At 38.4% G+C, this 26,735-nt stretch overlaps 1 protein-coding gene across 7 annotated transcripts in view; it reads left to right on the top strand.

Moving 5' to 3' along the window:
* Tec (tec protein tyrosine kinase) overlaps positions 1 to 26,735 on the top strand; it is a 103,804-nt gene that overhangs the window by 17,337 nt on the left and 59,732 nt on the right. For all 7 annotated transcript variants that reach the window (XM_040292467.2, XM_078021267.1, XM_078021264.1 and 4 more), the window contains 2 exons: positions 15,938 to 16,010; positions 17,292 to 17,477. In XM_040292467.2, coding sequence (XP_040148401.1) covers positions 17,340 to 17,477 — 138 coding nt within the window. In that variant the 5' untranslated portion in view covers positions 15,938 to 16,010; positions 17,292 to 17,339. The remainder of the gene's footprint in view (positions 1 to 15,937; positions 16,011 to 17,291; positions 17,478 to 26,735) is intronic.

The raw sequence follows: 26,735 nt of genomic DNA, 5'->3' as shown, positions 1-26,735 counted from the left end.
GTGGTTGGAGAAGTAGGTGGTGTACCAGGGTAAGGTGTTTACGTTTTAGTCGAAGTGTATTGGTAGCCGTTGAAGGGTTTAAGCAGTGCTGATGACATGGACATGATTTATGTATTTTTATGATTTATGTTTTTAAAAGGTTGTGTTGACTGATGAATGGAGAACTTATTTGACAGAGATAAAAAAAAGGAAGTAGTGAGGCCAGTTAGGATATTTTGCAGTATTTTTGATGAGGGATGATGGTGATTATATTGATTATTGCCGCAGCAATGCTGTGTAACAAACATCCCCATAAACTCGGCAGCATGCAATGATAATGGTTTATTTTTGCTCTTGAGTTGATAAAGTGTTGCTGATCTGGACAATGGTCAGTTGGTCTTGATTGGACTAGCCTATGTATCTGCTGTGATCAGCTGTGGGTTAGCTAATGATCTTCACCATATTGCCTGGATTCTCTATGTTGGGGGCTGGCTGGCTGTCAGTTAGTGTAGATGGCTTACCGTGGCCTCAGCTGAGATGGCAAGTCTTTTCTATATGTACATTACATCCTTCTAGTAGGATAGCTTGGCCCAGACATATTTTCATGGTGATTGCAAAGAAGCAAGATAAGAAGTAGAAACAAGAAAACACATTCCAAAGTTTTAGTTTGTGTTCACTTTCTCTCTGTCCTATTGGTCAAAGCACATTACACAATAGTACTCACAGTCAGTGTGGGAGGGTGTGGTATAAAGGACAAGTGCTCAGAAAGGTGTGAACAGATACAGGGAGATCTGAAAAATCAAGGCCTTTACAGCAATCAATTTATTACACCAGTGGGACAGGACTGTAGGAGAATCTTGAGTGGTTCCAAAAATACTTTGAAGGCACAACCCAAAGAATGTGCTGATGTGTCGGATTTGAGGTATAAGAGAAAAGAATGAACCAATGATACGGCCTAGATTTTTAGATAAGCAGTTAGAGAAATGGAGAGGCCATTTACTCAGATGGCAGAGACTGAGAAAAGAGCAAATTTTAGGGGGAAATCTAGACTTCTATTTTGGCAAGAATATGTTGGAGATACCTGTTAGATATTGACAGAAAGATGTCAGGTTTGCAGTTGAGCAAGAAATCTGAGGTTCGTGGGTTAAACATGTAGATTTCAGAGTTACCAACATGGATAATATTTCAAGCCATTTTTGGAACTAGATGAGGGCCACCCAAGAAGAGCCTGTGCTTAGAAGTAAAGCAGAGAAGTAGAAGCCAGCAAAGGGGACTTGAGAAGACGTAGCCTCTAAGATCAGAGAAATGCAGGAAATTTTTATGTCACAGAGAACCAAAAGAGAGGCGAGCATTACAAGAACAGAACATGTTGAATACCTCTGGAAGGTCAAATAAGAAAAGAACTGATAAGGAACCACTGAGTTTGGTAACTTGGAGGTTGTTGGTGACTTGAACAAGACCGTCTTAAGTAAATTGGTAGAGACAGAAGCCCATCTGGAGGGATTTGAGGAAAGCATGTGATGTGAGAAGCAAAGATCATCTGGTTTTCAATAGTTTTTGTTGCAAAGGGGTTAAGAACTAACAGGGTGCTTGGAGGTGCAAGTGGGTGGACTGAATGGTTTATGGCTGAGAGTGTAAGTCATGTGACCCCTAAGAGGGATGGTGGAGCACACTGAGTGGGGTGCACTGGATAAAGGGAAATGCTTGAGATGGTTCAAATACACTTTGGTTTGTATGTTAGTTACCATCTTCTGGGATATCTACTTTCCATATTTTATTTTAAATTGTGGAATGAAAGTATATCCACTATTGGAACCATTTCAGCCATCTGGCAGGGTAAGGTTTTAAATGTGAGTTCTGTTGTCACACTGGGCAATTTGCCTGTGTCATAGAGTCATTCAGGTGATATTATTGAGTACAGGACTCTTTGGAATGGGTGATGTCTGTCATGCTCAGCATTTTCTTACGATGGTTATTGAAGCTGGTAAATTCAGTGGTTTAGATTTTGATGTGGTTCACAAATTGGGAAGATCTCAGAGCCAAAAGGGGAATGTGAATATGTGTGTTCCTTCCTTCTTCCAGGTTCTTACACCAGTCTGACTTGATTGTTTTGATTAATATAAAGAAGCATTTGCACTCAGCAATGCAGGTATTACCTTATATGCACAGACTAGAAGACTTTAGGATGCTATTCAGTAGATCCCAGGCAAGGTGTGCATTCTGGAATTCTCACTGAATGACAGAAGTTTTTACCTTTCATGCTTTTAAGCTAGTGTAACTAAAGTTTTAAAGTATAATGTGAAGCAAATGTGTCAGGTAAATGGTAATTTGAAATGTATTTGGATGAAGGACAAGTGTACACTTGGCACTACTTATGCATTTATTTTTTTTATCACCCCCTTGGGGTACATGCTAACTGTGCAATGGGTGAGGGTGGTTGAGTGAAGAGATGCAGCACCCTGTCTTACAGTGTATTAAAAGCCTTGGAAAATTTTTATTCCATGGCTTGAATCCACTTTGCTATTTCACTAATTAAAAATATTAGTGTCTGCTTGTACTGTGAACTATAAATAATTTGTGGCTTTACTTGAGAGCTTTTTGTTTTGGCAGAAATCACACTGAGAAGAACACCTGCCAGGATCTTATAATTGCTGCATCCATCTGAGATGTGTTAGCTCAATGTTAGCAGAGAGATCATGGAGTCAAGGAGTGGACTTACATCACAGATGAAGTTGGAATCTCCAAATATGCATGCTTCCAGTGTGAAGACATAGGTCTTTGAGAGTGGTGGTGTTTTTGTTACATTGGTCATTCAGTTGGCTACACTGTGAGGTACTTGGCCTATCAGGAAGGTACACATTAGCCTTTTTTAAATTTCCCAGGTATGCTGTTTAAATACACTGCATTATATTATTATCAACATAAGATTTATATTCCAGTCACATATTGGAGAGTAAACCTTGAATTTGACCCCAAAGAATTTTGATACCAACTAATTTTTATCCCATTATAATCTCAAACTAATTTCTCCTTAGAATTTAGTGACAGAAAGTTTTTCTTTTGATAAATTGATATGAAAAAATCTTTCTTCTGCGATATGTTTATCCTTTTTCTCCTGGACTTTGGGAGGCCCCAGGTGTCACTATTGCAGTCAGTGTCTCAGAGTTCTGGTTATCTGTGTAGAGTAGAAGTATAGCGTATAAGAATTTGAATTAAGGGACTTGAATTCTGTGTGCCAGCAAAGAAAAGAGAAACAACACCAAGAGTGTGCGTGCTTCTATTCACCATTCTTCTGGGTGAGTAATGTCCCAAGGGTGTGTGCATTTCCTGAACCTGCTGCTCCCTCACTCAGTCTTGGTTTATACAGCTTTCCTGGAGCCTCTCAGTGCTCCATGTGACTGTTGTGGTTCAAGACTAATACCTTTCCACAGCAGCTGGTGCTAAGCCCAAGCCAATGACTTTCATGCTAAACTAAAACAAAACAAAAAAACCTAAATCTGTTTTACTCTGGGCTATATTGTTTGTAAAAAGCCTTACGGTTCCCTCTTGGTGTATCTACACCTCTTGACTTGTAGCCTCCTCGCTTGACTGTGGCCTTGGTAGTGTGACTTGCTTTGGCCAGTAAAGCATTCAGAGGTGTGGACTGTGTTGTGTATTGGGGCTTGATTGCTCTCACTGCTCTTGAAACTGAGGACTATGTGATCAAGCCCACGTTTTCCTGTGGAAGGGGCCACATGTGCTCTGTCTGGCTGAAGGCCTGCCAGAGCTAGACCAGGTTGGACATCCAGGCCAGGTCTGCCCAACCAACCTGTGGAATCCTGAGAACTAATATTTTGTTGTTTTATACTACTACTATGGAACAGGTTTTTCTTTTTGTTCTTATAAAAAACTAACTGATAGATTTCCCAGTGGCTTCTGAACATTTCTGCCAGTGCTGTGTTGGACTTATTCAGAGTTGGAGTATCTTTCTCCTTTGTGACCTGTGTCTCCTGAGGAATAGTCAAGGCTAATTTTGACAATATTCTGTTTCTGCCGTATGTGCTGATGGGAGAATCAACCTCCGCTTATCATATAAACTTGGATTCCACTGTTTTCTTCCCACCATTTTCATTTCTAATATCTTTTATCACTTTTAATTCTTATCAGTGTGTAAATATATATATATATATATATATATACATATATACTTATATATATATATGTATACTTTTTTTTAGATGCTTGGGATCAAATGCAGGACCAGGGACATGCTAAGCAAGTGCTCTATTGCTGTGCTATGTCCCCAGCAAGCATATTATTTATATATTGTACATGAATTTTTTTCTTAAATTTCTTTTATTGAGAATAAATTTAATTAACATAAAATTTACCATTTAAATAATTTAAAAGACCACAGTCCAGTGGTTTTTAGTATTATTTGTGATATTATATGGCCATCACCACTATCCAATTCCTGATGATTTCTATGACCTCCTCAAAAGAAAACCCATCTTCCTTTCTCTCTCCTCTTCCCAATGAAACAGCAATCTACTTTCTACTCCTGTGGATTCACCTGTTCTGGATCTTTCATATGAATGGAATCAGTACAACTGTGTTTGGCTTCTTTAGTTTAATATGTTTTTTTAGATTCATTCATGTTGTTACATCTTTTGTATTTGATTCTTATTTTTGGTGGAATGATATTGCATGGTATAGATAGACCTTAGTTTGCTTATTCATTCATCATTTGATAGACATTTGGGTTGTTACCGCTCTTGGGCTGTTATGGGTTGTACTGCTGGGAGCATTCATGTGCAGGTTTTTGTTTTGAGTAATATGTTTTCAATTCTCTTAGGTTTATACCTAAGAGTGGAAATGCCAAGTCATAGGGTAACTCTGTGTTTAACTTTTGAGGAACTGCCAAACTGTTTTTTTGCAATGGTTGCACCATTTTAATTCCCACAGGCAATGTATGAGGGTCTGTTTTCTCCACATTCTTGCAGATACTGGTTATGTTTCAGTTTTTTTGATTTTTAACCATCCTAGTGTGTGTGAAGTGGTATTTTGTGGTTTTGATTTGCATTTTCCTAATGACTAATGATGGTTGAACATCTTTTCATATGTTCATTGGCCATTAGTGTCTCTCTCTCTCTCTCTCTCTCTCTCTCTATATATATATATATATATATATATATATAATTTTTTTTTTTTGTGTGTGTGTGTGTGTTTTGCTTTTTGTTTTTTGAGAAATGTCTGTTCAAGTCCTTTGCCTATTTTAATTTTTTCTTTTTTCTTTTCTTGAGATGGGGTCTTGCTATATTACCAGGCTGGCTTTGAACTCTTGGGTCCAATGCTCCTCCAGCCTCAGCTTCCCATACCTGACTCATTATGCCTATTTTACAATTAGGTTATTTGTCTTTTTATTGTTCACTTGTAAGTGTTCTTTTTATATTACAAATATGTTCTCCTATTCTTTGGATTGTCTTAGCTTTTTTTTTTTTCATGATGTCCTTTGATATGCAAAAACTTTTAAGTTGATGAAGTTCATCTATTTTTTTTTGTTGCTTATGTTCTGTGTCATATTTAAGAGACTCTTGGTTAATCTAAGGGCACAAAATTCATGCCTACATTTTCTTCTAAAAATTTTATAATTTTAGTTCTTCAAGTCTGTGTGTTAGGTAGGGGCTCAAATTCATTTGTATCCAGCTGTCCTTGTGTCATGTGTTGAAAAGATTATTCTTTTCCCCTTTCATAGTCTTAGCATTTGTCAAAAATCAGTTGATGATAGACGTATGGGTTTATTTCTAGACTATCAATTCTGTATTGTTGATATTTTAACATCATTATTATTTTGGTTATATTGTTTTTGGTTTTATTTAGTAATTTATAGAAGGCACCTGTCAAAGTGCCATCTACTCCCTCACATTTCAGATTCTTAGTGATTTATAATAACACTATGAAAATTAAAACAGTGATAGTGACAGCAAACATATTGACATATGTTACTATTGTTAACTATTCCAAATGTTTTACATGCATTAACTTATTTAATGAAATGAAATATTGGATGGAGTATAGCTTTAAAAGTTAAAGAACTGTGTGATTGTGTTGTGTGTGTGTGTGTGTGTGTGTGTGTGTGTGTGTGTGTGAAGTCTTACTTTTTGAGTGACACTGAGAAAAAAATCCCATTTAAAAGAATATTTTTATTTTTTAGCTGTAGTTGGACACAATACCTTTATTTTATTTATATGTGGTGCTGAGGATTGAACTCAGGGCCTTGCATGTGCTAGGGGAGCACTTTACCACTGATCCACAACCCCAGCCCACCAAAATCCCATAATTTTAATGTAAAGTTCTCAAAAGTAATTATGGCAAATGTTTTATTTTTTTAAAGTTAAGGTATATCAGTAATAATATTAATGAACAAAGAGAGGTGTCTGTCAACTCAGGCTTTAATATTATTATCTCTCAATTGAGAAGTTTGGATCCAGTGATTTCCAATCTCAGAGTTCCCAGGCCTCATACCCTGTAATGCAGCATCTGGATACAGCAGCTTTTTGTCTGTTCCTGTCATGGTGCCTGATGTCAAGTGGACTTTAAATAAAATGCTTCATTGGAAAGTGAGTGAACAAATAAGAAAAGGCTGGAAAGGAATAAGTTTTGTTTTGTTTTGTTTTTACATAGTGGAAATAGTATTCTCTCCTTTGGGAATGTGTGTGTATGTGTGTGTGTGTGTGTGTTGGGTTGGGACAAGGGAGAGGAAGGAGTATTGACATGGGATATATTTAAATCAATACAAGCTTTTCTACTGCTTTTGTTTCTTCATGCTCACCTTGCATTTTACAATGCTGAGCTCTTGGCCTTGGAAACATCTTTGCCCCTCCCTCTTTCATGGTTCATGGCTTACCTTGCTTTGTAGCCCAGCCCAGGTCTCACCGGTGCTGATATTCTATCTGCTTTTCATCTCCAGGTAGGATTGAAACTTATAGCCATCTCTGGTCTAGCTTTAATAACATGCCAATGAAAGTGTTAGTTTCTGTTATGTCTGTCTCTTCCATTAGGATATGGCTCTCTTAATGGCTGTGTTTTAAGTTTCAGAGCCTGAGAACATATCTGGCACTTAGCAATGCTCAGTTAATAGTTGTTGAGTGTGTAAATGTGAACCAATTCATAATAAAGATATGGCAACAGTTGACCGACCATCAGTTGCTTTCCCAAGTGTTTGCTTATGTGTAAGAAACTAAAGGTACATTTTCTTATTTTTTTTCCTATAATAATCCTGTAAGGTTGATGCCACCATTCTCATTTTACAGATAAAAAAAAAAATAGTCCCAGGCAGTTTGATAACTTGTATGAGCTTATGTAACTAATAAACGACAAAGCTGAGATTCAGAGCCAGTTAATCAGCTCAGCAGTTCCAATTCCTTCCACTAAATCATGCTACTTAACCAGAAGTCCAATGTCAATAATTGGTGGGATAAGGTGACAGAGGATGACATAAGAAAATAAATCTTTAAGATAATGTTTAAAGAACCATTGCATATGTCTCCTATGGCTCTGACAGGATGCAAATTAAAATTTTGGTCTTTTAGAAACTAAATGAAGTGGTATGTGCCTGTCGTGCCAGCTACTTGGGAAGCTGAGTCGAGAGGATCACTTGAGTCCCAGAGTTCTAAGCCAACCTGGGCAAGGTAGCAGGATCCTAACTCAAAGAAAGAATTGGTCTTTTAATATGCCGAAAGGTGCATGCTTATGTTCTAGGTAGTTGACTTTTATGTGTTTTAAGATGATAGTTATATGGGGAGCCAGTGGGCTTCTAGCATATTCAGCTACACTGAATAATTGAATAATTGAATTATGGGGCTAATGACAGCCTTAGAGGCCATTGGCTTCAACTTTGAATCTTACAAATGATGTCACAGGGACCTTAGAATCTGTGAGTTTTGTCCTCAGTTTTCTTGTTAAGGACAGGAGTCTACATCATGAGAAAATGTATACACACACATACATACATATACATATATATATGTATTATATATATGTGTGTGTGTGTGTGTGTATATATGTTTAACAGGAAATTCAGAATAGTGGTGGACAGACTGTCACATTGAAGTGATGTGAGCGAGAGAGTGTGGTTGGAATACCGTCATCTCATTTTCATCAGGGACACATACCTAGGCTCCTCAGGTAGATGGGGAAACTGAGCCTCCAGTCCCCACAGGGAAAAAGAACACAGATGCAGGACAGAATCCATCTTTAGGAGCATCTTAGAAGAGAAAGATCCCGTTGGTTGTTGGTTAATTTATGATGCCAAAGAAGCTGATTTAAAATGCAGATGGATATTTTTAAAATAGGAGGTTTCCTTCAAGTCTGTTTAGTGACAGTAAAAGAAACAGAGAAGCTAAAAGTGGTGGTGGATCTGAAGTAGATGCTTCCTTTACCTGAGGTTTGGCTTCTGAAGAAAGTGCAACAAGACTTAAATAAAGTGAAGTCTATTGAGTCATCTGAATACTTACCAAATACCTAATGGATTTTTAGGTACTGTTCTGGGCACCAGGTTATGCCAAATAAATTTTATTTTGCTTGACTTGTGATTTGTGTAAGACCAAGGACTCAGGAAAAAAAAAAAAAGAAAGAAATATGCTCTAGAGAAATTTGTGTGGGACCAGAGATTTATGTATATGTGATTGTGTATACATGCACGTATTAACTAATTTATTCTGTGTGGTTTTCTAAATATCATTATCACTTATTTAAGTAAATTTGATTTTCAGAATTTCACACAGCACTGGAAACTTGGGCATTGATTTATTTGCAGAAAATGATTTCTCAACTAATGTAATTTTCAGGCTATATTGGCAAAATGTAATATTGAGATTTAGTTCAGATAATATTCCAAAGGGAGGAGTTTCTAGCTTGAGGAGTTTTATATATCAGGGAAAGTTTATGAGTAACACAAATTTATTTTCTTTGGAGACGATTGTACGAGTAAATGGGGGTAATGGGAAACGGAAAATTGTATAAAATACAATATTTCTATTCAAACCTTTAAACAATTCTGGAAGTTTTGTGCAACTGTTGCTCAGTTCGCTAGTGCCCCAAAGGACCTGGGTCCCAACATTGTTCCTTTCTAAAGGGTTTTAACTATGTGTACAGAATAATTTTTGTCCTCAGGGGAGTGTAATTTTGATCCTAGGATTGAATCAGATAGAAAAATTATTCTAATTAAATTTTATTTTCACTTAAGCCATGTGCTTGGAATGCATCTAGTCCAAAAAGTGAATAATATGTATAATTAAAAGTCATTTTTTCTGTACCTAACACTATTGCTTTTCTTTTTAATTTCATCCCTGCATTAATAAAATACTCAAAATTAAAACTCAGGTGAAGTTTAAATACTCAAAACTCACTGTGAAACTTTGGAAAATGAAATAGTAAACACATGCCTTTTTAAACCTTTATTTCCTGTTGATGATTCGGATTAAAATTAAACAAGTTTGAAGAAAGAATCTCTGTCTGCATTATACGAGGACGTGGGTGTTAAAATCAGAACATTAGCATCTACATTGATTCACGTGTTGGCATATCTCTAGCCATCTGTTAAAATTCTGTTCTTGTGTTTTTTCCTCATCGACGTCGTGGGCAATACTCTGAAAAGGGGCCATTGTTTCCTCTTTAGTGATCGTAGACTGGTGATTATTAGGTCTGGAAGTGATTCCAAGATAATTCATGAATGTCAGTTTGATGGCCCTTTCCAGAGTGTGGGGTTGCTGTTTTTAAGTCAGTCTTTCCCGTGCTTCTCCAGAGCAAAGATCATGTCTTGTTTAGTTTTGTAATCACCCAGATGCCTCATGCCTGGCTCCTCATGTATCATGGGAATGCATATATATGTCAGAATGAATGAATGAATGTCAGAATGAATGAATGAATGTCAGAATGAATGCCGGAAACTATTCCCGTGGACAAATTGGCTCATGAACTGAAAATTGTGAAAAGATGACTTGATTGGAGAAGAGGAAGTATTTGAGAGAGGGAAGAAGGTCGACAGGGATTAGAGAAAATGAAATGAGAATGGTGTAGTCAAGAAGGTGAAGTCTATGTCCCCCGTTATCTATTGCGGTTTGAGAAACCACCCTGAATTTGAAGGCACCATGAGCAACTGTTTTAGCACACTCATGGATTCTCTAGGTTAGCAACTGGACAAGGGCACAATGGAGATGTGTTGTCTGTACTCCACAAAGTCTGGGCTTCTCTTGAAAATCTTGAATGGCTGGGAGTGACTCAAATGAGTGGGGACTGGAATCATCTAAAGTTTCTCTCACTCATAGGACTGGCTCCTGGGCTAGCATGATCTGAAGGCTGGGCTTCACTAGAATTTGGCACTAGAACATCTGTGTATGGTTGCTCCGTTTGGTGTGGGATTCACTCAGTATGGTGGCTGGGTTCCAACAGGGAACCAAAGGACCAGAGAGAGGCTCAAAGGAACTAGGTGGAGCTCCTTGGCTTCTATGACCTAGGCTCAAGGGTCACATAGTATCACTTCTGCTCTAGTGTATTAGTTGAAGGGGCCACAAACCCACTCAGATTCCAAGTGAGAGGACATAGACCCTGACTCTTAATGAGAGGAATGGGTGTCAATGAATTTGTAGCCATATTTAAAAACACCAGCCAGATAATGACAATGATGGGTAGAGCAAAGAACAGAAGAGTATGGTTATCAGTTCATTTCATCATTGCGGGGACAGAGGAAAATGTCACTGGACATTTCCAAACAATAGTTAGATTGGGCTGATGTCAGGACATTTTTGAGTAGTTTATAATTTTTATTTTTTTTTATAAGTGATGGGTGAGATATGTTTCCTATGGAATTAGTATTTTACCATTTAAAAAAAAATTTTTTTTTCTTCTTAGATAGCAGGTATGTTAAAGGTTACATTTCAGTTTTGGAAAATTCTTTATTTGCCAAGAATCATACAGCCTAGCAATAAAGGTAAAAATATCTCTGGTCAAATTTGCCACCTCATTCGAGTGTGCTGAGTTGTGACACTGACCTTTGACGGTCTCTTCATTGATTCTTTTATAAGAAGGCTGCAGTTTGGATAGACTCACTTTGCCTGACAGCCCGCTTGGACTCTGGTACTTGGTCAGTTTGTGCCGAATTTCTCTCATCTTATACTCTACACTTGAGAACCAAACTTGGGGTTCCATGAAATTTGATCAGGGAAAAGGGAAGGAAATAACGTAGAGGGAAGAGAGGAGTTATCACAAGGACAGATGTTGCATTAGACTGTGGGTTTATTTTTGGTGGCTAGAAACCACACATTCCTGTTTTTCAGAGGGGGTGTGTGTGTGTCACATTACAATGTCATGAGGCTCCAGGCTGCTTCACAGAGTCACCGGATCCACTGGAAGGGCTTTGCTAGGTACAGTGGTAGTAAGGATGCTTGAGGAAGGGAGCCCGCCTATCTTTTCCTCCTTCTATTTGCCCACTACCTTAATTCTTTTCTCCTCTCCTTCCCTTCCCTCCTTTCTTTCCCCTTTTTCTATTCTCTTTCTTACTGGTTCCAAAGACTTCCATGACTGGGACATGCAAAAACCGCGTATTTTAAATACTTTTTATTGTGGAAAAAATTCAAAGATAAGTGCAAATAGGAGAGTATAAGGAAGCCCTTGCATTTGCCGCCGAGCTTCAGCAGTTACGGCATGAACAATTTTATTTTGTTTATATTCCCACATACCCCTCATCAGATATGGAGCAAAGCACAGACAGTAAAATTATATGTAGATTTTCCAGTGTGTATCTCTAAGAGATAGGAACTCTTAATAATATAATCACGATGTGATTATTCCCCACCTCCACTCTTAACTGTCAAATAACCTTTAATTATGTTAATATTATGAAACAGATTTTTACCAGCTGCTAAGAATTGGATCTGATTTGTCTCCAAGGGTCTGTGTGTTGGGAGCATGATCTTCAATGTGGTGATGTTGAGAGATGAGACCGGTAATAGGTGGGGCCTAGTAGGAGGACCTTAGGTCATTGGGGATGTGCTGTCACACAGGTTAAGGTGGTTCTTGTGAGGGAGTTGTTGTGCAGGCCTGAGCCTGACCACTCTTTCATGGTGAGATGTGATTGGTTGCTCTCACATGTGCTCCTGCTATTACCATCCACCCGGATGTGACAGCTGAGAACTGGAACCAGACCCATGGGTACCTTGCCCTGGAAGTTTCAAAACTGTGAGCTAAGTAAACCTCTCTTCTTTCTAAAGTTATCTTCCTTAGGCATTTCATTATAGCAACAAAAAGCTGACTAATACATGAGCAAATACTGATAGCATCAATATGCAGTTAGTATTCAAGTTGTCAAGTTGAGTATCCTGGCAGAATATTGCCACTTGAAGTGAATCCACTTAAATTTCACAGTAAATAGTAAGAGGAAAAAAGAAAGAACTCTCTATGATTCAAGTTTATCCTGAAAAGCAAGTAGAAATATGTTTATCTCATAATCAACCCTGTTTAGATTATAGTTGCTAATTCTTAGAATAAAGAGCGAGTCATAAACATACATTAGAAGAAAGATAGTTTCTTCAACAAATAGTGCTTGGAAAACTGGAAATCCGTATGTAGCAGGATGAAATTGAACCCCTGTCTCTTACCCAGCACAAAACTCAATTCAAGGTGGATCAAAGACCTAGGCATTAGACCAGAGACCCTGTGCCTACTAGAAGAAAATGTAGACCCAACTTCCTGAACAAGACTCTTAAAGTGCAAGAAGTAAAATTAAGAATCATTGAATGGGATGGTGTCAAACTAAAAAGCTTCTTCACAGGCAAAGGAAAACAACCAAGAGTGTGAGGAGAGAGGCTATAGAATGGGAGAAAATCTTTGCCACCTACACCTCAGATAGAGCATTAATTGTATATAATTTAAAATTATATATATATATATATATATATATATAACTAAAAAAACTTAACAACAAAAACCCCACAAAAAAACCCCATCAATAAATGGACAAAGAAACTTAACAGGCACTTCACAGATGAAGAAATATGATCAGTCAGTAAATATATGAAAAAATATTCAACATCACTAGCAATTAGAGAAATGCAAATTGAAATGACACTGAGATTTCATCTCATTCCAGTCAGAATGGCAATTATCAAGAATACAAGCAATAACAAATGTTGGCAAGCATGTGGGGAAAGAGGTACACTCATTCGTTGCAGGTGGGACTGCAAATTGTGCAGCCACTATAGAAAGCAATATGGAGAGTCCTCAGAAAACTTGAGAATGGAACTACCATTTGACCCAGTTATCCCACCCCTTGGTTGTACTCACGGGACTTAAAATCAGCATACTACAGTGATGTGGCCACATCAATGTTTATAGCAGCTCAATTCACAATAGCTAGCCAATCTAGATTTCTTTCAGCAGTTGAATGGATACAGTAAATGTGGTAAATATTCACAATGGAATATTACTCAGCCATAAAAAGAATGAAATTGTGGCATTTGCCACTAAGTGGATGGAACTGGAGGCTATCATGCTAAGTGAAATATGTCACTCCCCACAAACCAAAGGCCAAATATTCTCACTGATATGAGGATGCTGGCTCAAATAGGTGGGGGTGGGAGAGGGAGTGGGGAGGTTCACTGGATTGAACAGGCAGAGTCGGGGGAAGACAGGGGGCTGGGAATGGGAAAGACAGTAGGATGAATTGGTCATAACTTTCATTTGTTCATATATGAATACACGACCCGTATGACAGCCACATTAATGTTTATAGCAGCATAGTTCACAATAGCCAAGCTATGGCACCAGCCTAGGTGCCCTTCAACAGATGAATGGATAAAGAAAATGCAGTACATATACACAATGAAATATTACTCAGCCATAAAGAAGAATGAAATTATGGCATTTGCCTGTAAATGGATGGAACTGGAGACTGTCATGCTAAGTGAAATAAACCAATCCCCTAAAACCAAAGGCTGAATGTTCTGTCTGATATGTGGATGCTAACCCATAATAATGGTGTGGGGGGTGAGAACAGAAATTTATTAGATTAGACAAAGGGGAATGAAGGGAAGGGGAAACAGAGGAAAGACGGTGGAATGAATCTGACACAATTTTCCTATAACAATCACAAACTACCTTTTTAAAATGGAATTTCAGGAGAGAGTCCAGGCGAATGTTTGCACTGAACATCCATCTTTAGCTAGAAGTCTACAAGAGGAGATTTGTCCTTCATTTACATCCCTGTGAACTTTAATAGTTTGCTTTGGCCAGGATTGCGCATTGACAATGATTTCAACAGCGGTGCACTTTAATTGTGTGGTTTAGAATAGAGAACCCCTTTCCTTGGAACCAGGAGTCTTTGTTTCTAGTCTTGGTTTGTGTTACTTTTCTACTGAAGTGATATGATTCTGTTTAAGACTATATATCTCTCATATAAATTAGGTAAGGTGAACCCCACTCCACCCCAGGGCGTGCAACGTGAAATCTTTTTTCCTGTCCCTGATGTTGAGACCTTTTGCTTCTAGAATTGAAGATAAGCCACACCCTAGTTATCCTCTGGGCCTTCCAAAAGCCTGCCTTTCATTTGGTAACTGTGGTGTTGCTCACGGGGTTGGAAACCCCACGTTTGTATGAGGCCTGTTTTCCAGAGCATAGCTTACCTTTCCTGGCAGCCTTTCTTGTAAGTAGTCATTTCTGTCTTGCACTGAATGTGTGTTGCACAAAGATGATAAAGTAATTTCTAAAGAAGTAGCATTTGCATGCCAACAGTTTCACAGAAAAACAAAATAGAGTAGTAGAATCTTAATATGGAATAAGAAGACCAACCACCTTAGAGCCGAAGAGAAGAAGAGCTTTGCTCTGAGTACTCAGGACAGCTCTTTGGTTAAGGGGTTCATGACTTAACTGGTTATTGAGAGACGACTGAAAATACCAACAGAGTAAAAAGAAATGCAAGGTCCCAGTTTCTTCATTTAAGATAGTGATGCTCAATCCTACTTGCATATATCATCCTGAGGTCTAGAGCTTACCCAAGACCCAGTGAAGGTAAAAAAGGAGGGTGAGGAGTGGAGCCAGGACATCAATATTTAAAAACAAAAACCAAAACACTCTTTAGATGATTCTGGTGTACCCTTAGATACCTTTGGGAGCCTAATAGCTAGTTGAAAAATTAAAATACGTATTGTTAGTCGGCTTTTCGTTGATGTGACCAAAATGCCCAACAAGAACAACTTAGAGGAAAGGTTTGCTTTGGCTCACATTTTCAGATGTCTCAATCCTTGCAAGGCTGATTCCATTGCTCTGCACCTAAGATGGGTAGAACATCATGGTGTAAGAACACAGCTGCCAGGAAGGAGAAAGGGGTGGGGGTAGGGACATCTGTAGACCAAGGCCACATCCCCAGTCACCTACTTCCTGCAGCCGTGCCTCATCTGCCTACAGTTACCACCCAGTAGTCCACTCAGCAGTCAGTGGTTAATTCAGCAAAATCCACTGATGAGGTCAGAGCCCCAATCATTGCCCCAAGTCCGCACCTCTGAACCTTACTGTATTAGAACCATGATTCCAACACGTGAGCCTTTGGGGACACTCCACATTCAAACCACAACATGTACCTTAATTACTACAGACATGAAAGAATATGATGCCCTCTATGATGAGTGAGAGGTGACTGGTACAGGAATTGGAAGGTATTGAATCAATCAGAGTCATCGGGAAGGGCTACGTGGAGGAGTCAAGTTTTGAGTTGGTAGAATTTTCATAGATGGATAGAGAGGAGTCAGGAGAATTTTCTAGGTTAGGAAATGAATGCTGCAAGACCAGTCCTGAGATATCAACTGACTATTTTGACTGAAGTGTGGCTTGTTTGGGGAAGAGTGGAAGTAAAGATTAGATGTCAGGTTGCAGCCATATTGTGGACAATCTCCAGGGTCTGACTAAGGAGTTTTTGTTTATCCTGCAGGTGTTGGAGAGACAGTGAGGATTTCTGAAATGGTATGATGAATCTTTGAAGACGGCTTCAACAGGAATACGGGGTATGTCGTTTGAATAAAATAAGGCAAGAGCCTGGGGAAAGGAAGGCCGTTGGTGCAGCTGCTGCTGTCATGGTTGAGATGTGAGGATGAAGTGCTCTGAGTGAGGAAAACAGCAGTAGAGTGTAACAGCGATTCACTTCTGTGTAGGATTTTCAAATAAATTTTTTTCCCCACATCTCATTTAAAACCTCACCTTAACCTTGTGGTATTTCCCTCCATACTTTATAAATGAAGCACCTGATTTTCAGAGGTTAAGCTATTGTAAAGTAACCTTAAAAAACCCCAAAGAGCCTGATCAGATGAATGGACATCTGATGGCAGAGAGTTATAAGGGCTCATTGGAGTGATCAGATTGGGTGGGAGGATGATGGGGTCCTTCAGTGGTCACTGGCTCTGCTATCAAGTAGCCACGTAGTGCTCTTCATGTGACTCCTTTTTCCTCAATACAATCACTTCTTGAGAGGGTGTGTTGGAGACAAGGGAAGAAAAGACTGTCATTAATTCAGTTTATCTCAAATAAAGATCTTTGGGCCTTGTCTGAGTATCTTTAGGCCTTCAGATTTAAATTTTATTGATTATTATAGGACCTGGTGTAGGTATGGACAGTATTGAGAGATGGACTCCCTTATAAAGGACTGAGGACCTTGTTATCCAGGTGGACTCGGTTTAGCTGTGGTTGAGTGGGTTTCCTTTCTTTGATGATTGAAGCAGGAGCCAAAGGGAAGGGAAAGATGAAGTATGGTAGTGTAGACACTTAGTCACTATGGCCCTGGTGACTAGGGTGCTGGATGGAGCTTCCACCCTTCTCAGAGTGTGAATTGAATCTACCACTGTGCGCGATTCATGTTGTTCAAGAGTCTGTGATGTTTATGTGGTCCTCTGTTTTATGTACCAACATCTTGAGACAATTCTGCGCCAGCCTAAACATAATATTTACACCATGAAATGAATTTGCCATCTGAGATTTTTGTTCCTTGCAATCAAATCGAAGAAGAGTGTGCTAGAGAGCCAAGGGATACTGGGGAAAACAAAAGAGGAAGTCATCCTTATGGGGAGTCCTGGGTTAGTTTTTCTTATGAAATGACAGGGCAGGGTGGAGAGTGGGGTAGGAGATGAGGCTGAGCCTGTTTGCCCTGGTTATTCTCCATCCAGGCTCAGAGGATGACATGTTCATGGGTCCAGCGAGGGTGAAAGGGGAAAGCCTATATTGGTAATCTGAAATGGCCACATCCTTGTGTAATTAAAATGTCACATCTTCACTGTTTATTTTTCTCACGTTAGAATACTGGGATCTTCAATGGCAGCAGAAGGAGTGATCAGGAGACCGAGATGAATTTTAACAGTATTCTAGAAGAGATTCTCATTAAAAGGTCCCAGCAGAAAAAGAAGACATCACCCTTAAACTACAAAGAGAGACTTTTTGTACTTACGAAGTCCATGTTAACCTATTATGAGGGCCGAGCGGAGGTAGGAGACCATCACAGCAATATGTTGCCGCTTTCTGTGTTGATATGACTTGTTACGCTGCTCTGCTCTCTAGTCTTATGGCATGAGCGGTGGGATGATGAAGTTAAGGTTCTGAGTTGTTTTCGTTTGAACGTGAAAGGTGAAATTTAGCATGTGAGTAGAAATTACATGTCTGTTACATTAAATACAGGCCTGTGACATATTGATGCTCATTTTATATCAAACTACTGAACAAGTGTGCCAGAGAAAGTAAATTCCTTCATCAGTTTTAGATCCTTATGGATTAATTGTCTATGTTGTGCACTATTTCCCACAAACCATCAAAGTCTTTCTTAGCAAACATGTACTCTGTGTCCTTTGCTTCATAATAATGTTGCTTCATCATTAAACAGAAGCTACTTAAAACTGGTTAGTGATTTGGTGGTCCCAACATGTTCCGGAAGTTGACCTAAAGCAGAAATGTTCAGCTCTTTTCATGATAAGCAGCTACTGCCAAGTTCCTGTGACAGGAGCAGGGAGGGGCAGCTAAGAAACCCGCCCAGGGAGCACGTGCTGCAGGAAGGCTGTGCTCACCAACCCCCTAGCTTTTCCGTTTGTTTCTGCTTCTGTTTCCACCTCTGGATGGGGTGCGTGAATGAGTAGTCATCAGCCCACTTTTTGGCTCTTGACATGTTGAGAATGGCATTTTCTAGTACCGCCAAGGTCCTCTCTGCTAGAAATATTTTTGGGTTCTAGGGAGTGGCTGGGGACTGGGTTTCTTCTTGGTTGGCCACATGCTGCTGTGCGCTTGGTTACAGTGGGCACTTGGTGATCCTGATGTTTGGTTTTGGTTCTGCTTATTTCCTAGAGTACCATCCTCAGAAGTTGATTGACTTGTTCTGTTTTCGTTTTACTCCCACTGATTTCTCTGTGGCTGGGTTCCCCCAGTTCAGACAGAATTGCGTTGTTGCTCATAAATGGTCTTCGACTCTGTTGAATTCTGCTGTGGCTTGTCATTGTGAGATTATTCAGTTTCACATAGATAAGAGTCTCTTAACCCTAAATCCCCAAAATGCTAAAATCCAAAACCTCAAAAACTCTTATTTGCAAAAGCATGCCTTAGTTGAAGCCAGTTTTTGTCTTTATCCTATTCATCGTGCTATTCATATAGAAATGCGAATAGTGTTTGCGTGGGACTGTCTCAGTCCCTGTGTTATGTAATGTGTGGTGCATGTGCTATATTTTACTTATTAAATCTGAAAATTTCAGAAATCCAAAAAATGTTTCAGATAAGGATTATTACCACTTTAAAATATAAAGCAGATTTTTAAGGGAAACATTTACACGTTTTTGCTGTGTGGTAAAGATTGGTTATAATTTGAATCTTATATAGTAAATTTAAGGAGAAAATAGAAGCGTAGCAGTGAACGTGGTAAATGTGGTTCTTTTCTAGCTACAAAGCCTCAGAAACCTATATTAGAAATATGCCTGATAGTATTAAAACACATTGTAATTGTTAATTTACTTCGAAGATGATTGCTTTATAGTTGTCCCTTCGTATTTGTGGGGGATTGGTTCCAGGCACCTGCCTCTGATACCCAAATCTCCAGATGCTCAGACATCTTCTATAAAAAAAAGAGTAGGTGCCCATAACCTATATACATCCTGATATATGTTAAATCATCTCCAGACTTACTCATAATACCTAATACAATGTATGCTTTGTTAATAGTTGTTATACTGTATTGTTTAGGGAATAATGACAAGAAAAAATAAAGTCAGTACATGGACAGTGGAGATGCAGCCTTTTTCCCCTGGATATTTTTTGTGTGTGCTCAGTCACATCTGTGGATGTGGATCCTGCAGATGTGGAGGGCTGACTGAATGAAGTTGAAAGTGCACTCCTTGCTTTGTCTGGAGCACGATGAAGAGAATTCTTTGATTCCTCTTACTTCAGATCCCAGCCTTAGCTGCAGTGAGAACCAGAAAGGACAGAACAAGGTGGTGTCCAGCATGTGAAATCCCACTTCAAACACTTTGGGTCAGATTCCTTTTCCTTCCTGACCGCTGCTGAGTGGTCCGGAGATCCTAGTGCCATTGGCTTAATTCCTGCCTTACCTTTCACTCTTGTGGAACTACTGGGCACTTCCATCCTCCTGTTTCTTTCCTCCTAGCCTGACATTCATTGGTGACCTATTGCTTGAAGTGGTTGCGAAGTTGTTTGTTTCTCACAGTTAAAAATAAATAGCTTTCAATATTTTTAAAAATTAAGAATTTTAAGATAAGAGTCAAATTCTTGAAATAACATTAATTCTGACTATTCTGGGCTAATTCTCACATGACGGCCTTCAGTCTGTGTTTTGGATGAGCTCATAGCACCTCACTACTGTGTTTCTTTTCCACTTGGGTGAATGTGCTCAATTCTCTGATTTCCAGTGACAATCTTCTGGTTTTCATCTCCCTAGCATTAGAAGTGACAATTCAAAAAGTGTTGTGAGGTGGGAACTGCATGAGAATCAGGAGGAGTTGTAAAAATAATATTTTGTTAAAAATGTAAGACTCTAGAAATGAGTTTGAAAAAAACTTGGAAGCTATTTGGGGTTAAAATAAATAGCCTAGAGATGTTTAAGTGGTTCATAGTTGTCCTATTTTTTTTTTAAACCAGGAGGCAGGCTGTTGATCCAGTAGCTATGATTCCTAAGTCTTCATTGCAATCAAGTGGTTACTAGTACTATGTTAAAATTCTTAGTCAATCATAATGGCAAACAGACATCCACCCCATCCTTATTCTCTGGACCCCATCTCTTTCAACACGGCGACAAGAAGCTTTTATTGAAATGCTTCTAATAGGCATACTGCCTGTTGTGCTTTTGGAAGTATACTGAGAAGTTCTGTTCTGGATGACAAGATATTTCCTGAAAATCTTTGTTCCAGTGACTATATGGGGTCATTCTTCAGTTTGTCCTCCTTTCTTTTCTGGTGGTTATTTCATGAGACCTGTGTTTCCATACATTGAAATGAACTGAAAAAGATCTTCCTGACAGCTGTTGTTTGATCTTACTCATAAAAACACAGATCAAAGGGTCAAGGAGTTTTCACAAGTGATGTCACTTTGTAATTGTGGAACTAAATGACCCATGGGATAGGCCATTTGATGTTCCATTGGAGGTTCCATGTAATACTGAGATGGAAACCAGGGAGGAGCAGGACTGGAGTTTTATCAGGAAAAAGACCAACTGGATAAAGACGAGAAAAAAAAAAGTAGAGAGATTTCTACATGTTGACTTGCTGAATAAAATAAATTTCAAGTAGTATGTAAACTGACAACCATTATTTGCTAGGAAATTAGGATTTTTTTTGTACCAGGGATTGAACCCAGGAGTGCTTAACCACTGAGCCACATCCCCACCCTTTTATTTATTATTTTGAGATAGGGTGTAGCCAAGTTGCTTTGGACTTTCCTAAGTTGCTGAGGCTGGCTTTGAGCTTGTGGTCCTCCTGTCTCAGCTTCCTGAGCTGCCACAATTACAGGCCTGTGCCACTGTACCCAGCAGGAATTGGACTTTGATGGTCTTAATTTGGTTGGTTGGTTGTCTGTAATACTGCCCCAGTATAGACGCTGGCAAGTAGTTTAGAATATTAAAGGAATAGGTTGACTAGTAGTATCAGGCATTCTACCTCCCAATGTTGATTTGTTATGAGGACTTCTAGGTTCTAACATTTAGTCCTGCTCAGCTACGATATTATAGTGAAGGATGCAAAGCAAAATCAGCAAAGTGAACAGGAACATGGGGCCTGATGCAAGCATCCAATTGTCTTTTCCTGATGAAATAACAAAGGATGTGCATTTCTATCCAGCGTTGAATTCTGACAATTATAAAATCTCTGCCAAGGAAGTTTATTTGAGGCTCAGTGCCTAAGTTGTTTGTTGGGGACTGGTCACATAGACACCCTCTGCATAGAATATACCAAAACTATAGACTTTGAAAGGAAAGTAGATGTCCAACATAAATCCTATTCTTGTACTCTTGAGGCACAGTGAGAACACCCTTATCAGTATTAGAAATGGTGGGACCCTGCCAAAGTCCAAGTTGCCAGATACCAACTAAGGGCTGTCTTTGTAAACAGGTCTTTCTTCAGCTGTTATATAACTGTTTCCTGCACATTAGTTATAAAATTGATACGACTTATTGAACACTAACTACAAGCCAGCTGCAGTGCTAAGTATTTGACGTATTATTTCCTTTATTTCTCTAAGCAATGCTATATTAAGTATTTTTAGACTTTATTTCAAAATAAGGGACTGAGGCATAGAAAACTTGCATAACATACACCAAACAAGAAATTACATACACATGTAAGAAATTGCAGGGCTATTCTTTAAAGCCTATCTTTGAAACTACCTTGATATTCCAGGGAAAATTGGGGGTGGGTGGTTATTACAGCTCCCTAGAATATAGATAACATTTTATTTTAAAACTTTTGAGAATAGTTTTATTTATTACTTTCATTATGATTTTTTTTTTTTGGTACCAGAGTTTGAACTCAGGGGCACTCAACCACTGAGCCACACCCCCAGACCTATTTTGTATTTTATTTAGAGACAGGATCTCACTGAGTTGTTTAGTGCCTTGCTTTTGCTGAGGCTGGCTTTGAACTCATGATCCTCCTGTCTCAGTCTCCCAAGCTGCTGGGATTACAGGCATGTGCTATCATGCTCAGCTTTGTTATGACTTTTTAAAACTTTCTTTTTTGTAATAGGAAAAGGTAATATCAAACAGGTCTTTTGTCCTCTTTCTACTTCTAATTGGATGTTCTAAGATAATCTTCTTCACTCTGTATAGTTTAAATATTCCTTTCATGTATATGTATATATACAAATGTATATATAGTTATTCAACTCCAAAACACATCTGATCTGCTACCAAATCTATATATGTAACATATATGTGTATATGTGTACATATATATATATATATATATATATATATATGCTTATCTATATATATAAAAGGAGATATATTATGGGAATTGGCTCACATGATTGTGGAGGCTGAGAAATTCTAAGAGATGTATGCTGTTTGCAAACTGTTGACCCTGAAAAGCCAGTGATATATTAATTCAAGTCCAAAGGCCACAGCCAGGGAACCAATGATGGAAATCCCAGAGCAAGAGCAGAAACTGATGGGAGGAGGTGTCCCAACTCCATAAATGAGGGAGGAGAAAGGCATAAATTCCTCTTTCTTCTACCATTTGTTCTGTTTAGGATCAGATGATGACCACACATTGAGGAGAGCTGTCTACTTACTGAGTCCATCAATTCAGATGCTACTCTCATGTGCAAACGCCCTCATAGACATACTGAAAAACAGTGATTAATCTGGGAACCTTGTAGCCCATTCAAGTTAACACATAAAATTAAGCATAACTTTGAAAATTCTCTTTCCTTATGCTGTAGTTTATTACAGTCCCCAATTCCATCTTTTAGGTGGATTACTATCTTATCTGGCTCATTTCTTGGATTATCATCTTTGATTCATCCAGACATCAGAGGGATATTGAAAAGCTATAGATTCTCTATGATCATGTTAAAATGCCTTAACTTGGAAAACAGAGTGCTTTATGCAGTTTTTCCTCTCTTTCATCTCCCTCCATTCTCAGCTATCTTTTGTTGTGTTGTTGCTAACTTGTAATTGCTCTTTCACATTTTGCCTTTGCTAACATTGCCCAGTCTGCTCCCAGTGACATATTTCTCTGCCTGTGTGCCAGGATCCAACTATCTACACACTATTATCTATTAACACCCTGGAAATCCCTCATATTTCTGTAGGGTCGCCTGGTCATATTAGGGTTGTTTTCTTGACCAGTTCCAGGAACCTGGAAGCTCTCAACCATGCAGAGATGAAAGTCTTCCAGGGTTCTGAAATGATCTGATATTACTCTCTTAGTTGTATCCTTGGATTAGGTGGATGCCCAAGTGGGAACCCCAAACTTACAGGGCCCTCCTGAAGTTTTGTATCTTTCAGTAGTTTCTTAAATTTTGGGGAGTTAACGTGGGGTGGGAAAAAATAGTTCCTTTTACTTCAGGGTAGTTGGAAGCATTAGCATCAGACTTTAGAGGTTGCCAGGAAGTTCACCAGTTTGTAAAAAGTGGTGTGGCTCTCAATACCACAGTGCCTTCTCTCTGAGGGTTATATTCTAAGACCCCCAGTGGATGCCTGAAATCATGGCTAGCACCAGACCCTATACATATTTTTCCTATATATAAATACTTTACAGTAAAAGTTTAATTTATAAATTATGCACAACAAGTGAATAATAACTAATAGTAAAATAGAACAATTATAAGAATAAATAATAAAATTGCCAGTATTGCTACTGTTGCCTCAGGGAACATTATTAAGTAAAATAAGTGTTACTTGAACACAAGCACTGTGATGCTGTTACTGTGGATCTGGTACCCAAGTTGCCTGCTAGTTGACTAATGGACCTGTAGTGATGGACATAGAATGCTTCATGTACTTGGTGGGATAGAGGAAGACAGCTTGAGATCTCATCACATTACTGAAAATGGCATGAACTTAAAACCTCTGAGTTGTTTTTTCCTAGAATTTTCATGTAATATTTTTGGATCGTGGTTAATAGCAGGTAACTGAGATCTCAGAAAGCAAAATTGTGACTGAGGGATACTGTAGTCCATGGACAGTACTTAGGTTAATGTGTGACATGACTTTTTCTGGCTATAAAAATTCTCAACTATATTATCCCATGAAAACTCATTTTCTCATTGGCACTTAAGCCTCCTTATTTCTGAAATAAGGTAGCATGAACTTCCTTTTACTGTCTCAATTTCTTCCATCTCTTCTCCCGTTTCTGATTTATACCTGTCTTCTTATTCTACTCTCTTGGAAGCAACCTTTCTTATCCTTTATCACTTAAAAAGGCTAAGATACCATGTTTCAAATCCAAGGGTCTGACTTATCTCTTTAATTTTTCAGGTTGTCTATCTTCATTTAATAAATTAATAGTCACTTTTTTCTTAGGAAGCTGAAGTCTATGTAAGATAGATGAGGGGAGCAATACCATTCCCTTCATCCACACTCCTGATATTTTTTGGTAACTTTAAACTTTGTATAGTTTCAAGCATATAGAAAATTTACAATAAGAGCATACAGAACTTTTAAGTAATGATTCTGTTTTTTTCCCCCATAATTGTTTGATAGTTAAGTTGCAGACATTGCCTCCTCCCCTTTTACAACTAAATAGGTCATTGTGTGTTGTCTGAGTACAAGGACATTCTCTTTTATTATCATAATTCAATGATCAATTTCGAGATGTTTAATCTCAGCCCATAGACAAATTACATTTGTGGTCCCTTTGTTATCTTTATAGTTCTTTTCCAACCTCCTTCCTTCTCTACCCTCCAAGTCTGGGATCTAATTCATGATCACACATTGCATTTAGTTAGTCAAGAAATAAAGTTTTTTAAATGTTCATGGTGAGAGGAAGAGAAATATGTGGAAGTGTGCTCTTCTTTGTTCTATATTATAAAATGCCAACTATATTGTGAATCCCTAGTGATTGCATGTGAGAATCTCCAAACATGAAATCTGATATAAAAATTGTTCAGTGTCCTCTATTTTCTTACTTCTCATGTGTATCATTAGAGACTGAAGATCCCCTTCCCAACAAAAAATTATTTTAGCATGATCCACTAGGATGAGGAAAATTCACTAATTTACTAACCTCTCACCTCCTCACTTTCTAGTTTCAACTTTTTCTTTTGTATTAAAACAGTTGTTAGGTACATATGACTTTTTATGGAGAACAGTATAGTATATGTAATCCTTTAAATCAAGAGAGAAGTTTATTCAAAGGTTTGATTCTCCTGCAACTTAAAAGTAGAAGCAATAAAAATATTCTTGATCTTAAAAAAATACAGTCTTGGATCTGGCTGGATAGTTATGTTCTATTTACTGATTATTTGTAGGATGAGGAGAGATACAGTGGCTATAAGAAAAATGAGCATTTTTTCTCAGAAAAGGTATCATCTGCTTTATTTTATTCATAAAACTTGGCTTTCAGCACTTTTTAGTGATATTGACAAGTCAAATTTCCATCAAAGTTTTATTTAGCTATTTTTCCACTGAATGTATTCAGAAGACTGCGTTGTAGGCAGGGAAAGCAAATATGAAGAGATTGGTTCCCAGAAAGATTGGGAAGTGGTCTAAGAGCTGAAATAATCAGTGTTTCTACCCATCCCTTCTTTCCCACTTGCTTATTTGAAGGAAACTTGCCTTAGAACTATATGCAAGTTCTTGAAAAAACTTTTTAAGAACTGTCATATTTGACATTGTGATTTATGTAAATTGCATTTTATTTGTCTGCAATACCATAAAGTACTGGGCTGGAGATTCTTAGTAGCTTCTTTGAAGCTACTTCTTATAACTAGTAGTTTCTGTTAAGTGTTTATTGATGATGATAGGTATGGTGACACTTATCCTGGGAGACAGTTTAAAAAGAGACTGAATTATATGAATGGAGGAAGCTTTGGTGGCAAAAGTACAGGAAAAAAAGTACTTTAAAAAAATTTTTTTTCCTGGGAGTGGAGATAGGAAGGGATTGGGGAAGGTTTCTACTTGACCTTCCAAGAGTTAGAGTGTGAGCAGTAATAGACACAGATAGCCCACGCCACACAGAAGGAACAGTTCATACAATGACCCTGGGTGAAACTGGGCTCAGTGTGTTTGTGGAGTGCTTTGTTCCCAGACCTACATAGGTTTATATAACTGATAATTTCTCATACAAAGTGGTGATTGATTTGTTAGTAGTAAAGATGAATCACACAATTTTAGAGTTTCAAGAGACTTTGAAGAAATACCTCCAGATTTTTTTTTTTACTTACGGAAATTGAGGATAAGGAGATGATTTGCTCTGGGCCACCCAGTAGCGGATTGCCTATGCTGAAACTTATATCCGGATGTTCCTGGATTAGCCACTGTGCTTGCATTGCTTCAGTTCTGGAAAGGTAAAGGTTCTTTTCAGCTTTAGACAATGTGGTGGATGTGATTATAATAAATACCATTGGGCTGGGGATATAGCTCAGTGGTTGATGACTTGCCCAGTATGTGTGAGGTCCTGGGCTCTATCCTCAGCACCACAGAAAAGAAAAAAGAAAAGACCATTAATTGATAGCAGATCTATGACTGTTTAGACCCCTGTGCTCAAAAACACTTGACACTTTCCTACTTTGAAGCCTTGTTCCTGCAGTGCACGACA

The sequence above is a fragment of the Ictidomys tridecemlineatus genome, chromosome 9 (assembly GCF_052094955.1).
Source record: "Ictidomys tridecemlineatus isolate mIctTri1 chromosome 9, mIctTri1.hap1, whole genome shotgun sequence".
Taxonomy (NCBI): Eukaryota; Metazoa; Chordata; class Mammalia; order Rodentia; family Sciuridae; genus Ictidomys; species Ictidomys tridecemlineatus.
This window is presented reverse-complemented; position numbering and strand designations above follow the sequence as displayed.